At 39.7% G+C, this 17,671-nt stretch overlaps 1 protein-coding gene across 7 annotated transcripts in view; it reads left to right on the top strand.

The window, feature by feature from the left end:
• The window catches only part of vav2 (vav 2 guanine nucleotide exchange factor), a 167,219-nt gene that overhangs the window by 117,571 nt on the left and 31,977 nt on the right, over positions 1–17,671 (top strand). For all 7 annotated transcript variants that reach the window (XM_018671738.2, XM_051072795.1, XM_051072796.1 and 4 more), the window contains exons 3-4: positions 2,156–2,214; positions 10,836–10,904. In XM_018671738.2, coding sequence (XP_018527254.1) covers positions 2,156–2,214; positions 10,836–10,904 — 128 coding nt within the window. The remainder of the gene's footprint in view (positions 1–2,155; positions 2,215–10,835; positions 10,905–17,671) is intronic.

The following is a 17,671-nucleotide window of genomic DNA, read 5'->3' as shown; positions in this document are numbered from 1 at the left end:
ACATTATGGCGTGTGAGGCTAACATGAACTAAAACTGAGAACAAACTGCTTAATGCTATGGAAACTCCAGACTTAATATTAATAGCCTTTACACCGTGATGTGTGGAAGTCACGCTAACCTGCTCAGTGCTGGCACACTCATGTCTTGTCTCCCCAGGCCAAGCAGGCTTTGGCCCTGCTGTGACCTCTCTGGCTCAAAGCCAGCAGCTCCGCTATCCTTTGAACCTGGGTAAACCAGCTGTGTTTAGCCGCATCTGACCACAGCTGATCACACTATCTGGTATTAAATATGGAGTGCTACTAAATACTGAATTCATCCACCTATCTACTGTATCTATCCATCCAACTAACTGATTAATATTTTGTGTTTATATGTAGGTTTTTCTGATGTCCTGTGTTTAAATTATGTTGTCTATCACCCCTCCATAAATACAATGCAGGCTAATAAAACCAAAAAAAAATAGAGCTAATAATGACTGTGGGGCAGTGTGCCATATGTGATCCCTCCCTGCAGCATGGCCAGGTGGGAAGCATGCCACCCAGCAGCACAAAGGGTTTATCCACAGTGATTTATTAAGCACCCTAACCACTGACTAAACAGAAGCTGGAGCTAAATTAGCAATCCATTCTTCTCCCCTTTCCTCTTCCCTTTTCTCCTCCTTTGTCTGCCTCCCTTTCCCTTTAGGTCCCCACCTTAAGAGTGCAGTTAGAATATATGTTAAGGAGGTGTGTAATGGTAGACTGGGCACATATTGGAACCATTAAGCATGAACATGACTGCCTATTACACAGGTCTTTAGCAACACAGAGAAAAAAGCCCTTATCATCCTGCAGAGCGATAGCCCTGTTGAGGTTTCCCCCGATGGAGCGGTTAGATGTAAATGAATGCGATGCAGTCACACTCCACAACAGTGCTCCATGTAATCCCTCCACTCTCCACAACTGATTATGTTAAACATGAGAACAACTTGAATAGAGAGAGTGAAAGGTTTTGGTCAACACCACTTCAACATTAAGTACTCCAGAGTCCTAGAGTGGTGGTCTTCTCTTCACAACAGCCATTAGCATCGGCTCATCTTGAATTTTAAATACCACAAGCGGTAACATGCTGCATTGTGTGTTTAGAGAAGAGGGAGTTTGATGAGAGGCTGTAGATGACACACCTGCTGAGGAAGAGGAGTTGAGATAACAATTTTCTCCTCCCTGTCGAGGAGGCATCTGGCGTTGCCACGGTGCTGCAAGCGGAAATACACCCAAGAGTGGGTAATGAGGCGTAGGAGACAGGGTTTGTGTTTTGTTGTGTGTGTGTGTGTGTGTGTGATTGACTGTTTGTGTGTTTTGGGGTGGTGGCTTCCTCATCTTCCTGAACTAGTCTCTGTAGACCCAGCAAGCACACCATCTGTAGTCCTTAGCCATAAGCCCACTTGTGCGTGACTCATAACCAGCATTAAATCAGCTTAACTACTGGCATACATTTAACCTTTGTTTGTTTTTTTTTTACCAAAAAACAGAAAAGTAGACACTGAAAGTATGAAGAACAGCAAACACAGAAAGTAATAGTTAAAATAATAAGAAATATGGGGATGGTCAAGCACTTGGCTATGTGTGTGTTAGTTGGTGTGTGATGTGTGATCACACCATGGTGGCCTTTTGTGACTGTGTGCTACATGTCTTTGGATGTCACCATTAACATGGTGGCTTGCATTATGTTTAGATGACTGCGAGGGGGGTTGCTAAGAAACATGGGAGTAATGTTCGGTAATCACCCTCAGAGAACTGTTGAATGCAGAAAGTGTAGTTTGATAATGACTCATCCTTTGATGCATTTATTACTTTAATTGTTACCTTTGATTATTTGTTTTGTAGTTCCTTTTATAGGTATTGTTGCCCATGACTATTTATTTTTTATAGACTTTTATCACTGATTGTTGCTTTTGACTTTTTATCTTTTTGCTACCTGTGGTTATTTTTGTTGTTGATTGCAGACTGACAGTCTGTTCATTCACTGAAACAAGAAAGGTGAAAGAAACCAACAAATTAAGAGAACTGATTTTTGAAAATAAAATGGTAAACAATGAATAATTACACAGAAAATGTGAAAAATGCAAGTGGTTTTTGTGTGACTAAAAGTCAACAATCTTTTTGTGTGTTTCAGGTAATCTCTGCTCTGTCGAGGATCTCCCACCACAGCATTGCACAAATCAAAGGCATCAGGTATGTGTCTCATTTGTAACTCCCTCATTTATCATTTGAACAGCCAAAGCGCTCAAGTGTATCTGTGTCAAAGAAACCATTTGGATGAGTGTATTCCACATTTACTTGTCGGTCTGTATTAAAATGGAGGTGGCTATTACCATCTGCTGCTCGTTTAAAAGTCAATTTACATTTTTAGGCAATTAGCTGCAGCTTTTAGCCACTATTATCTTGCAGGGCACAAAATAATCCACAACACATTTCCATCTGTCACTCAAACAGTAGTGCATACATTGTTTATGTAGAAATATAGCAGTACATCATAACCACTACTGTCTGGGTCAGAGTACTACATTGTATGCAGGGGTAGTAAATTTTTCTCAGATAATGGTGAAGCTGAGAAAATCATTCATAGTGCTTTATCAGGCTTCGAATGGGCTTCTGATTTCTCTTCATTTTCTCAATCTGCTTGGAGCTTGGTGTCTCACCGGCGCCACATAAAAAGCCATTTTATCCATCTGAGTAATAAGTTGATGGAGCGCGCCCATTAGGAGCCATGCCAGGAAATGAAGGGAGGAGAAGGAGAGGGCGGGTGACAGAGAGAGAGCAGGTCCCCTGCCATTAATAAAGACAACACAACCTGCTGACTGCTGGCTAATTCACTGCTTGTCCACACTGGCCATTTTGCTGTGAGGTGTCAAATCAATGTTCATTTGACCTCGGTGTAAATCATGCTCTTGGCTTTCTAACTCCTGAGTTACTTTAAATTCAAGAATCAGAATATTAATTAAACAGTAAACTATTATTTAAAGTTCAGATTCTCAAACTGTGGTTCAGGGGCAAGAGCCAAGATGGATTCAAATCTAGTTATATCACAAGTTACTGTCCTTTACGTGAAGGACAAGCACCTGACTGCTGACATGTCCTTGAGCAAAACTTTGAATTCCTTCCAGCCCCCTGGGGTTATACTGACCTCTCACCCTGCTTTGGGGGGAAATTAGTGAAAACAGACCAACCTTGTGAGGATCAATGAAGTACAACTTTATTAGTAAGGTCGCATTTGACTCCTGGCCTGAAACTCTGATTAAATTAAATGGTACACTGAACCACATTCTCTGAAGGAAATGTGTCAACATATGAATTGAATAGTATAGTTATCTCAGCCAAAGTGATCTTATTATGCATTACTATCTTCATAATTAGTCCTAGATAATCAGTCACTACTAAAAATGATTAGAAAACTTAACAGTGTGAACTATCTTCAGAATAACAAATGTGTATGGTCCGCTCAGTAGCTGTAGAGCCTTTGATTGTATCACACACAATCACAACTCCATCTGCTGAGGATGATCATTTGATTCAGTCGAGAGCTCCAGCACTGCTACTGAGTGGAACTTGTGATGACGTGTTTTTGTCAGCTGCTGTTTCCAATTTCATAATTTTGAATTTTCAATTCAAAAACAACACTGACTTTCGGTTTCACACAGAAAACAAATAGTGGTCTCCTGTGTGAAAGTGAAGTAAAATGTAACTGTAGGTTAGAATAAACTTATCACACAAATGACCTATGGTTTAGATGATTGTTAATAGACAACCGTGTATGTTTATGTATCAAAGTTATGTGTTGATTCATAGTGGTATCAGCAGCAGTACAGAAAAGTACACAGGAAAAAGTGTTGATATCTAAAACAGTGCTTAATGGAGCTTTAAGCAGTCATCTGTCTCTTACTGCTTCAGCTACAGGCATCGCAGATATGCACAAGGACATATGACAAATGCGTGACAAGGTCTTAGGTCATGTTCTTTATGATTTTGCATGAATAGGGCAATGCCATTAAGTGTAGCACTTACACAACAGAGATGTTCACTGACCTCAGCTGGCCTTTCTAAAGCCTCTCCTCACCCACATCTTGGTAACTCTGCTTAGAGCAAGGTCAGCTACATTCAAAGGTCCAAGGACCTGTCAGACCTCCTCTGTCTCGCTTCAAAGCTCCTATCAACTGTGCACAGGCCTGACAACAGCTGTAACTCATACACATAACATGCTGTACATATAAGTAGTGTACCATATAGACAGAATGCTCATGCCCTCCAGGTCTTGTATGTAAAGTGCTTTACAGAGGCATTCAATTTCAAGGCTAAAACTAGATATAACAGTATCAAAAAGTTTAAATGAAATGTAACCAACTTGAATCTGATCTGAATCTGCAGCCTGAAGCCTTAAATTCTCAGGCAGAGAATTTCACACATTCTCATGAAGGAGTCCTCAGAAGCAGATGGAAGACTTCTGATTGCACTCTAGATCCATGAAAAGCCTATGAGCCTATGAGCCAGTGAACAAGTAACAAATAAAGAGAAGCCAGAATAGGAGATTAACACCATAGACTATAGTCTATAGATTGTAATTTTGTTTCTGAGAAAGAATTCTGACTCCTTAGGTGAATTTTGAAGCAGCAAACTCTCAAGGTCTTTTCTTAAGCCATATGTCTCTTATGAGATTAATACAAGAAAGAGGTGACTCAGTGGGCAAAGGCTCGAGCCAGATACTGTAGTAAGAGGAAACAGGCTCACTTCCACTTTACTGAATTTGACATGGGTTCTTCAGTATATTGTTTCCCAAAATAAATTAGGGGAGAAGAGGTAGCACTCCAGTAATAGAATGATGATGAAATGAAAAGGGGCACCTCTTGCCTTGATCATTTTTTAGTCACTTTATTTTCAACAAATACAAATTGCACCATGTGTAGCTTTAAATTCAGCCTTGAATTAAGATTGTTGTCTCCCTTCATGTTTGTCGTAGAAACTGAACATAATATGAACTTATACAGAAATTGTTTTATAAAGTGATTTGATTTGTCATGCCCAGCTTTAGTTTATCAGAGTGGAGGTCTCAGTGTCATACAATAACCCCATGGTCTCAAATCCTTTAAGTATAGACGCCCCATCAGGCCGTCCATTGAGCTTTTAATGACTGGAGAGTTCCTCACTCTGTTCAATCTCTGGGTAACATTGCCGCGGGCATGTCCATTGACGTTATGTTGAAGCCCATTGATCTTGTCTTTGATGTCTGTTCACTGTAATCAGGCCTCAATAGTTCATGTCTCTGTCACTGTGTCAGCACTCTAGTCTTACTCTGAAATTAAGGCTTTATTTAGGCACACAGACACACATTTTCCACTACTTTGACATTTTTATGGTTAAAGCTTGAACGACTTGCCTTCGTAAACAGTGTCCTCCTATTGTCTAACCTTGCACACTGAATTCAGGGCTTATACTCCTGTTTTCTGTATATATTGGGAAAAATCCTAAAAATGTAATTTATTTTTAGTGATTGAAAACTGTCTTTCTCTCCTGAAATTGTTCAATGCCTGTTTATATCTTAGGTCTGGTTTAAGAACCTCTAACTTCACTTCATCAGGATCTCTCTATCTTTGAATGATTCACCATCACTCAAAAACAAAAGTTGATCACAGTTTTCTCTCTTTTTGTGGAAAAACCTAAATCCTCTTTGTGCGAGCCCAGATGTTCCCGTATGTGTGTGTCCTGGTAGCTGACCTTGTGCTTCTCACAGCTTATCTACAGTACAAGCCTGCGTCAGCCTCTGTCCTGTTATTCAGCTCTACACTCCTTCCTACTGCTTATCTTTACTGTCCTCAGCTAACCCTAAAATAACCTTCAACCCTCTCACCCTTCAGTGTTCTAGTTCATCACTGATCCCTGCTGTTGCCCTGAGTGTGTGTCGTGGGCTCTGGGGACCAGGACAGTAAAGACCTCAGCTCAGCATCAAGACAGAGAGCAGATGAGGAGGAAGAGGAGGGGTTTAGATAATGATATAGTGCTTTAAATCTTCCTATTGTACACTGTTATATATACAATGTGTAATTCCACTGAATGGGCCTTTTTCTTCAACAAAACTCTTTTAAAGACTTCCATGCTCCATGTTCCACTATATTTTTTTAACCAGACGATGAGGTTGCAGTGCACAGCAGGAGTAGCCACTGTGCTAAGAATCACTGTCTGCACCTCCCTCTCTGTCCTCATCCTGTAGGCACAGTTCTGCCCCCTCACACCACAGAATTACTTCACACACATTAGTGCTCAGTTATAGCATCCCACATCCACTCCTCATTTTTACTCATGACTGAATGCATCGCGTGTGCTAATTTCACACGTAGATGTTGTGAAAATAACTTACACATGCAAAGAAAAAAAGCTCTCACTCTCATATGTTACTTAGCACGCACGCTGTACACACTACCCATGCAAGAGTGTTTGTAAAATGAAAGCACGGCACCAGGTTTAAAGCAGAAAGGGGAAGGTTTATGGACAGGCATGGTACAATAAGTGCACCATAGCCTGCTCGAGCTCCAGCGATTTATCGACCCCTGCAGAAACAAAGCTATGTCCTGGGACGTGAAAGTGCTTCCATCGCTGACCATTTGAGCCGTGTTCACACCTAACGACTACACTGTTGTTCTGCTGTTCGACAGTAGTTGATCAATGGGACTAGCTCACTGTGGCTTTGTCCAGCACACATTTGCCAACAACTCCCTTTATACCAGCATTGGCTGTATGGACAGTGAAGAAGAAATTTGGGATGGTCACAAGCAGGTTGAGGTTTATTGAAATAATATAGAAAGGACAGGACAGTGAGGAAGAACATTTATCTTGGTCTTTCTTGGTCTTTTTGTTTTATTCTCAATCTTTATTAACCAGGAAAGCTACAATGAGATAAAAAAAGTTATTTTATTTGTGCTCTGCCCAAGACATGCAGGGAGATTTATTTCCCCTGTTAATCACATCAAACAACAAGAAGGAAGTTCCAAATTATCTTTTGGAACTTCCTTAGGAAATTATTGTGAAATTATTGACATGTAAATTAGAGAGTTACCCAAAAAAATACACAAATAATATAGCCAAACAAAAGTGGAGAGTAACAAATGGAGAAAAGAAAGAAAGAGTAAGGAAGGAGACAACTATATAAAAGAAAAAAATAGCACACACACACACACTTCACATCGAGAAACCACGAAATGTTGCTATAACACATTTAAATCTACCTGTTTAACACAAAAGCCTGTTTCACTTAGAAGAATCAGTTGTAGTAAAACAATACTGACAAAATACAAAAGGAACACAGGAATAAACCAGACCAGGTGGGACTGTGGACAACATAACAGGATAATCAGAGGTATGAAAGATAAACAAAGACAAAACGGATTACTTAGAAAAACCTTTGTCAAGTACCACATCCTCCACTCTGGTTAACCACACAGTGCACAGACCTGAACAACAAGAACATGCTTGCAGACAAGAGCATTATTGAATAGCCAAGAGACTGGCTCATCAGAGGAGTTCTGATGAAATTATAAACATAGTTCAATTACACCTGGTTGCACCATTTAAGAGAAATGAAAACAGCAACATTGGGCAGTGCTTGGCTCGGCAAAACAACATTGCAGTGATAAATATAAGCGCACATCTCCACAAACTACTATGTAATTAAATTTTGCCCTGCGGGACTCCATTAATAACTTATAATATAATGCACATTTCATTGGATGGGGCCATCAGATGTGGGTGCGTTATTGCGCTCTGGAGGAAACAGCTTCTGCGCTGGGTTTCTGCTCATAACGGTGTGTGAGAAAGTAACATAAATCAGATGAGGCACTTTTTGTGTTATTATTTCTTGATAATGCTACTTGTAATTAGCTCTTGAAAATACAGAGGTTGTTAATGAAGTTACACCAGTTAAACATGGAAAAAATTTGCAGATTAAATGAGGGTAGAGTCTGCAGGAGAGTTTGCTGGTTACCGTGTGTGTGTGTGTGTGTGTACGTACGTGCATGCCTGAGGGTGACGAGCTGACCTTTGATTATTCAGCTGAGCATTCATTAACCTGATGACTGACACACTCTTTCAGTGTGACCACTGCTTTGATTAAAACAAAGCCTAAGTGCTGGTGTCTCACAGAGACACACAGGTTAACAGAGCTGCACATTTACACAACTTAAACAATAAGATAAACTACTGCTTTTATTGCCTTTTTACCTTCACACTGTAACTTTCACTTAGTAGTGTGGTACTTGGCCTTGATCATTGCTGCAGCTCTTTGTGAAGACGTGGGACACAATAAAGTGTGTCAGCTGTCAGATTATATCTTGAGATTAAACTCAGTCAAAGGATTTCAAAGGTGAGAGCTATGAGAGAGTGGAGTGCTTTTATGAAAGCTCTGCCCCACTTCACGTCAGCAGTCTGCTACAACATTTATTCTTTCTCTCTTTGTTCTCTCTTTCCTGCTACAGTCTCCATTTATCTCAAACTTTCCCACATGATGACATCCATTCATTAATACTGTGTCTGCTGATTATATCAATCACCGGCAGCCCCTTTACATACTGCTCTTAAAATGCATTCATTACATTACTTATATGCACTTTAAAAGTGGAGAAACACTTGTTTCAGTTTACTCAACTTTACACTCAGCTAGTTGTGTCACCACTAGCTTTTGGATAGAAGCTGTGGCTTGAGGCAAATCTTGTGTTCATTTGTCATGTCAGCTCATGCAGGCTTGGAAACAGGAAATTGTTGCTGAATAGAAGTTTTTGAATGTAGTATGTCCCACTTTGCACAATGGGTAGTGTAGCTGGTTGAATTTGTTACGCATTCCAGACATACTGAGGATTCCCCAAATCTTAACTGGTTTGGCTACTATAGTGACATTTCTGGTAAACAGAGGAAACATTTTTTTCATAGGCCAGGCTCCTGTTTTTTGTAATAAGTGTCAGATGAAAATCACACAATAATATATGCTAGTGTAATTGTGGCTGTTCCTTAAATTGCTCCCTAAGTTAGGTGTGTTTGAAACTAACCCCCAACATACAAATGACAACCACTAATATGTTTAAGTAGTGCTAATTTCACATAAATAACAAGCTTGCAGTTAGTTAGTTCTACTGGTCGTAGACAAAGCCAGACTAAGAAAAATTTATTTAATGCTTTTTAAATTATAAATGCTATTGCATTAATTGTATTATCCCTGAGAATGTTGTGACAGGACTTACTTTGTGTTGAGAATGAAACAAGTATATCAAAAATCACAGTCCAGTAATTGTTGTACTGTAACTGATCTCTGAAGTCTGAAGTCAAACATTTAGGTGCAGCCTGCACCTCCCTTTCCCCATGAACCTGAAACCCTCACCACTGCCCTCTCTCACTCTGTCCTCCATTGCTCTTTTGAGTAATGAGACCTCTCTGTGTGTGTATGTGTGTGTGTGTGTGTGTGTGTGTGTGTCTGTCTGTGTCTGTGTCCAGTGGCTCTTTGACAGTAGGAAAACAAATCATCTGTTCAGTTGTTACATTATACAGTAGAAGTCAAGGTCAACCTTACAGGGCTGTTTACCGTAGCAGAAACCACTGCTGGCTGCTGTGCTGTGTGGGCTTTATTGTTTAAGATAGTATGCTACTATCAGGGTGAAAACAAACAAACAGACAAAAAAAAAAAAAAAAACAAGCCTAAAAACTATCATCAAACTCCTTAAACTGAAAAAAGTCACTGTAGTGATGCATTTTGTTTCTTTGAAAGCTGGTAATGACCAATAAATTGAGCACTAGGTTACATGTTTATTTCCCTAAGAGTTTACTTTTTCATATAAAACATTTACCCATCATTTTATCTTGGAGTTTAGCTGTTTATAAGACATACTCAGGATTCATTTTAATTATACAGGCTGTTTCCGTTTCTGTAATGTTAGCATGGTTGATGATTAGCGCCGATCATGACCTCACTGATTTTAATGGGCTTCAATTGTGCATGGTATTAAGCTAATAGGCTATAATTTGTAGCAATCAGCTCTTGTGAAAGAAAAAATTAAACATTATAAACACGGTTGGCCAATCGAGACCCTATCACGCACTTCAAGACAGTGTTAGCGGTGAGCAGATATCTTTAAAAAGATTAGAAATAAATCCACCCTGTTTAATGAGCTAATTGATTAGTCATCCACTTTTATGCTCTGCCACTCCCCAGGAGTGTTGTGTTTTTTGACACCAAGTGGGCGGAAATGAGAAATGTAAGAAGAGGATGAACCATTTGAGTAATTGTACAATGGGCTGACATGAAATCTCAAATTTACACTATTGTTGCCCCCAGTGTGTCTCATAGCCATAGTGTTTGTGTGGACGTGTAAATAAAGAAGGTCACATTTGGTGTGGAAAAAAAATACAACTCTAAACTTAATCATTTAAATATTTTATGCTGCTCTGCATTGTCCCTGAGGGCTCTTGAAAGTTGCTCAAACACCCAGAGGATTTATAAAACACCTGGCCATCCATCTCAGAGAAAGAGGCTGTTTTCAGTTCTGAATTCCTGAGAAAGTTGGCTGTGCCAGGTTTTTTATCTGTCAGCGGCAGTGTGCTGATGTGTTTTGACAATGTTGTTTGTGACTGATGGGGTCCTGTGTTGAATGCATCCTGCTGTTGTGTAGCTCAAGTGATGGAGCTCAGAGTGACAACCTGACAGATAGTACACACAGCCTTCGACTTGTTATTTTTCTTCCTGGGACACTGGTGTGTGCAGTGATAAAGTATTTTGTACCCTCTCTCACTCTTTGTGCTTCTGTGTGTGTGTATATCTGTACCAGGCCTTTTCCATCGGAGGACACAGCTCTGAATGAGGATGATGTGTACCGGAGCCTTGAAGAGCTGGCAGAGTGAGTATGCACTCCATCACAGATAGACACCCACAAGACCTTGTTTTTGTGACCTAGGAGAACACTGCACTTACTTAAATTAGATCTAAACCTAACCTAATCTTTAAAACTAAGTCTAAAACCCTTAAAATGTAATGATTTACTTTGTGGGGATCAGCAAGTATCCACAAGTATCCAATTACACTCACAAATACACACATATCATTAAAACAGATTTTTTTTTTTTTTTTAGCTATTGTCAGGAAATATCTAGATTTTTAAAACCTAACATTGCTTTACATATATTTTCACACAGATTTTGTGTTCCAGCATATCAAACTGTTCTCTTTCTTGCCTGCTGCAAAAGGACACTGCTCATTGCATTTTATAGTAAAGAGGCTCCTACTGCGATGAGAACAGCTTAGAAAATGCTTTTACTAATGGAAGTTAAAGATGCAGATGGTTAGAAATGAAAAAGTAGATAGATAAGCAATAATCTGTTGAAAATACTTAGAATATATAAATGAATTCAATTAAATGAAATGGATAGAACTACAGAATATTTGTGTTTTATGTATTTTTATAGTCAAAATAAATATGGATAAATTTCTGGATATATTAAGAGAATATATGGATGCTGGATGAATTCTCTACCATGTATACACAAGACATCTTGTGATGTTTCACAATGAACTGTGATCTGTGCCACTTTTTCCAATTTCCTCTAACCGCCTAATTGCATAAGTGTGGAGCCCTCTGTCACTCTGCCCGTTGCCATGGTGACACAGGCACTGCTCCGGCTTTCGGCCTGGCTGCCTCTCTGCCCGCCTCAGTGGCTGGCTGCCTGGCTCAGTATATGTTATGTGGGTGGGTGGGTTTTGCTGGGTGTGAAAGAGAGTCATGGGGTCTCTGAGCTGCCAGCGGTTCCAGCAGTGACAGCAGCCGCTTGGCTCAGATTAATGGAGAATACTTAGTTAACCGCTCTGAGATGGGTGTCATTCATCACAGAGAGATAGGAGGGAGGAGAGCAGGAGATAGAAAGGAGAGCATGCGAGCTATAGATTTATGCCTGCTGAATACATGATTGTGATGTTCTTTAGGGGATGAGGAATGTGCTCATGCTAGAGGAGAGTGCCAGCCAAGCAGGCTAATACTGGATTAGAGCACAGCTTAGCCAAACATTCAGCCCTGCAAACTTGGAACATGGGCCTTTACCTTGAAAACTGAACTCAGTCTTGCAGAAAAAGTGATCCTGGACAGACTGAGGGGAATATTAAAAAACATGTTAATTAAAATATTTTATGAGAAAAAAACAGGGGGTGTGGCAGAGTTGCAGAGGGGGACAGAGAAAAGAGATGTGAGGCAAAGCCACTGAGATGAGGTGAAAGGGACAGGTGTATGCAGGTGTTCTACAAACAAGAGACAAGTTGGAAAAATCGCACCCATTCTCTTTAAGTCACATCTGAACACGCAGGTACATATTTATCCATTATGAATAAATGTCCATACATTTGCTTATAAATCAAAAAATAAGTGCTCCTTAAAACTCTTAATGTGAATCTTAATGTGAATCATCACATTAAGCTTTCTTTAGTATCTCATTAATCCACCAGTCATTGTCTGTATACCTAGATGTAGATATCCATAATAAAAGGAACTGATAATGGGTAATTCAACATACTTTCAATGGTGCCAATTTGCCAAAATGTAAACAAATATAGTTGCAGCCCACAGACAATCTCATTGAATCCAGAACAATATACCCCAAAGCACTGTGGCAACATTAGTTTTAAAATGTGGAGCATGAACACTGCAACAATCCATCAAATCAGATTTTGAAAAGCCACTGCATAATTTCATAAAATCCATGGAACAGACAAGTTTACATTCTGTGTCAAAAAAGAAGTCAGAGCCCTCATGCTGATCCCTGTATTTACTGTCATGGCCATGAATGCATCAGGAAATATCAAAGTGACTAAAGTTAGCTCCCTGGTCCTTATTTTTATTCTAAATCCATCATGTAGAAATGTCACCTGCATAAAACACAAGCTACTTAAAATTGTCAATTACTAATGAAAGATCCAGTGGCTATAGCAAGTGTATGGTATCCATGGTAACAAGTGTCCAGCAGTAAAGCCAGCAAGCAAGAAAGTAAGGTTCTGAAGCATGATATATAGAGTGTTTTCTTTTCCTATAGCCGATGGTCTGTCTTTAATTTACCTCCAGTCTCTAACCTGTGAAATCTCCTGTGTCCACTATTGGGTTTTAGTCCTTGTAACCATGGCAGCAGCTTCAACCAGCCTGAAACTCAAGTTAATCTGTTTTTCTGAAATGGTCAGTGGTATTGTAGCATTGTGCCCCGTGTGTAACCTGTAGGTGCAGAGGGCTCAGTCTTATTGAATTAATCATGCTGCTCTGCGGCACGGCTGTTCTTGACCTTTTACAAAGAACATGTATGCATTTCGTTTCATCAATGGACAGACACATAATTGATTCATCAGCGCGTCCTGCACCTAATATAGTTGGACACACTAAGCACATGGGCCACGCTAGCAGTAACCCTGCTCTGAAAGACTTATTAATTAGCCTGAAATATTGATGCACGCATGATTTACTATGAGCGCATGATTGAACTGCAGGAATGAGGGAGAAGACAATGATGATCTTACCTCAGTAATAATAGTCATTTTTATGGATGTTGTACTGTATAAGAGCCTCCAAGAAGAGGAAAATAGTACAGTGACCGATTATATGGTCTTATAAAAACAACAGCATGTAAAACATAAAACAGCAATATTGTCACCTGAAGTATTTAGTGTGAGAGAATAAAGCTGCATGGAGTAAAACAGAGTATTACAGGAAACAATAAAAATCAATAAAATGGCATCATTAAGTTCAGTGGTTAGACGATCAAGGATACTAACTGCTATGGAAAGAAATCTATAAAAAATGGATTTGGAGGTGGGATATAAAAGCAGAGATCATGTCAGCAGACCAAATGTTAAATGGAAGGACAGTTCCAGCAGCCATGCCAATGCTGCTAAAGATCGATCAACATTTTTCATTTAATCTGGAGCAGCCAGATTTAAACTGGTGAATCTCAGACGTCTCTGAGGATAGCTGGAAGTCCAGTCTTTACCACTGCAATGATTGTATCTAAAAAATATAATTCCAGTGTTGGATATTTTTGCCAAGTGTGTTGCATGCAAGCAGCTTTGGGGGAACGTTTGTGGTTGGTACTGTATCATGTTACAGGACTAGCAACGGTCATTTACCTTCCTAGATGATTTCCATATTTACAATATCATGTCAGAAGAATTTATGTCATGTGAGGTGGATTGAGGGTTTAGACTGTCAGTATCCACTCACCTGGCAATGACTGCTCTGAATGAATGGTATGGAGATTCTGATATAGATGCAGGTATATATTTATAAAGCCAGCACCAGTTTGCATTCTGCTGCATCAAATCTGTTTGCAGTGTTCAGGTAGAGGCCATCCTCTACCTAATTGAGGTCTCCCAGGTTAATGTGGCAAACCTGGTTCATACTTCCTCCCTGTGGCTTTGTGATGTCAAGTCTTCACATTTCTTAACTCTGAGTCCTCCCCATCTGGAATGACTCCATTCTGGAGTTGACAAAGCATGAAATGGGAGTGGATTGGGCACAGTCGCCAAGAGACTTTTTCCTCTAGTGAAGGACTCACATAGATTTCCATTCTGAAGCAAAGAGTGTCACATGCCCTTTGTGTCAGTCTTTTGCAGTTTATTTTGCTCCATTAATCCCTTGGGCAGGTTGACATGAAAAATCAATAGCTTAAAAATGGATGGAGTTCAGTCTAGGTATTATTTACAGCAAGGTATTAACTCACATATTGTTTAATGAAACTTCATGTTACCACATGAACACCATCAGAATGAAGTATTTTGTAACTATGGCAGTGTAGTGATATTTGCAAAATCTTCAGTAAAAATAAAGTTTGATAGAAATCTGTAAAGCAGCCTTTGGGGACATATGTTCAGTAGCTCTGATATGGTGAGTCATACTCCGCCTCTGCTCTCCACTGATATAACACTATGTCACTGAGGGCTGGGAGCTGAGGCTAGCGGGCCGATTGCGTGCAAACACACTGGACACCCTCTGGCCTGTCACTGTGTAATCAGACAGAAAATTAGACCTAATTCATGACTCCTCAGGACTCTGCTCCCACTCTTTGTCTTGCTGATGCATTGTGATACATACACATCTGCCAGTACACACCTACACATGAAAACACACTCATGAATGCATTTGAATGATTTATTAATGTCCACTGAGTGTGTGTGTGTATATATATATAAAGTTGTGGTGTGACAGTTTAGCAAGACAAATGTCCCTCTTCTTTCTTGCTCTTTCTTTTCCTTATTACCCCCACACACACACACACAGTTTGAGTATGTTGTTAGTCCTTGTATTTTGAAACATTTAACATCAATACTACATGCCTTACCTTTTACAACAACAAAACATAAAGGCCTGACTGAAAACTATAAAACGGCCACCTGAAGAAGTGAAGAATATCCTTAAATTCCAAAGAATGTGTTCACTGTCCAAATATTAAGATCTAAAGCTTGAATTTGTCCTCACTAACACACACACACACACATCTAAAGCTTACAAAGGCCTTGAATCATTTGAAAACAACCATATAATTTTTCAGCAGCAGCCTTTTTGATTCTGAGAAACCCAGTGCAATATGAAGGTCAAGCTTACAGGCTACTACATAAAGATCTTGATACAGGTTTCATTATAGTTACATAATTGAAGGATTGATGCATATTGACAGTAAAAAATCTCTTTGTAAGATAATAAAGGACATCACCAACTAGAAAATCTGAAGGAGCTTTTAGAATCCAGATATTGATGATCTCGTGGGTGGGGGACTAAATGAAAACACCAGCCGATAGCAAGCTTTCCTTTAAACCTGATGAGTCCTCAACCACATCAGTGTAATGAAGTAATCAATCAGTAATCATTGATGAAAAGCATCACAGATATGTGGAACTGACTGATTAGACCAAAGGGGTATTGGACAATGACAAAATAACCAACTGGGAAAGAAGAAGAGGCTTAAATGTCATCACTAATCAATAGAATATTTCCCTTTGACAAGCTACCGCTAATGTCTGTACAAGATCAATAGATATAGATGATGGAAACCAGGATTCTATTCACTTTTCCTATTTTCTACTCATTGTTCATTCTTAATGTTTTTCTATTCCTATAATATTTACTACTCTATGAAAAAGAGCCCTGTGACCGGCCCCCCAGCTCCGTCTCCATGTTCTCTCCCTGGAGATCCAGCTCCTCTCAGATCCCTCCATAGGTCATATTCATATTGCTGATCTAGACCTCCCTCACATAATACCGTCTCTGAAGGATTAGAGGAAAATGAAATGCAACATCTGCTTTCCCAGAACTTCCCCTTCCACGCAGCACATCAGTCTCTGTGGAGCAGGCTGTAGTCTCAGAGTTCAGAGAGGAGACTGATGGGACAGCGTCGACTGGCCGTTGTCCTCCCACACAGCCTTCTCAGTATTCAACACGAGCCACTTTTACTTAATGAAGAAAGAAGAAGCAGATTGCTGAGAGTGAACCAAGCCACCTCAATTAAAACTTCAAACAACCCCCCCACGTATGAGCATGACGACAAAGCTGAATATTTGATTTAGGGCACTTCTATCTTTTCTCATTTTCTATTCCCTTTTCACACAGACAGTGACAGAAGGAATATTTTAGACATGATGGCAGATGTAGAAGGTCACCTGTAGCCATGTCACAGTGGACAAAACTCAACAACCTATGTTTTTTTTAACATCATAAATCTTGTTTTAGAATATTCATGAATTTAAAAAATTGTATAAAATCCCCAGATAATATCCTATTTCAGGGATCTTAAAGTGAAATTTGATCTGGTTGGTTTGGTGCAAGGACAGAGGCAGGCAGGGGTGAAGTATCTTCCTTGAGAATACTCAAACAGGTCGGTTTACATGCTGGGGATCATCATGGATTTATTTGGTGAGGCACTATTCATCCAAGAACAGACACCCTCCTTTTATGTCTCATTCCTTGACCTGGTGATCTGTGTCCAGCTCAAGGACATTTAAGCAGAAAGGACACTTGCATTCATGAAAGCTAGATCCTTAAATCCATAGCATCTTTATGCCCAATTCAGTAATTGTTATATGCACATCCATGTGTACATTGCAAACAGGAACTGCAAATAGCTAATTCTGCATACTTTTAGTGCAAACATAGGCTTAAAAAACAGCTCTTGAGTTGTAGTCCATAGCATAACTCACTGAATTCATGGCACTGTCATACATGAGCTGACTCCACCAAAATACAGTTATGGTGAGAAGAATTTAGTTTGAACAGACAAGCAATTTCCAGATTTGAACTGTATATCTCCATTATTCATCAGGAAACTCTCACTACCTTTACTTGTTCACAGTCTTTAATCATTAATTTCCTTTTTTCATGACTTAAAGCTCCTTGTTTATTAACTACATCGATATGGGCCCATTGCCAAAGTGTTTTCCTGCTGAGGCATCTCCCCTGCCTCAATAAGTTTCCCAAACAATAATTGCTTTTACAGAACACAGGGAGATACTGTGTGAGCTCCGGGAGCAGGAGCATCTTTCCCAGAAGATGCTGTTCTCCACAGTAACTGCCTGTGCTCTGCTGGCTGCTTGCCTAATTAAAGGTCAGTTAGCTAGCTGGGTGCCAAAGCAATGTAAACTCATTAAAGG

The sequence above is a fragment of the Lates calcarifer genome, linkage group LG9, assembly GCF_001640805.2.
Source record: "Lates calcarifer isolate ASB-BC8 linkage group LG9, TLL_Latcal_v3, whole genome shotgun sequence".
In the NCBI taxonomy this organism is placed as follows: domain Eukaryota; kingdom Metazoa; phylum Chordata; class Actinopteri; family Centropomidae; genus Lates; species Lates calcarifer.
This window is presented reverse-complemented; position numbering and strand designations above follow the sequence as displayed.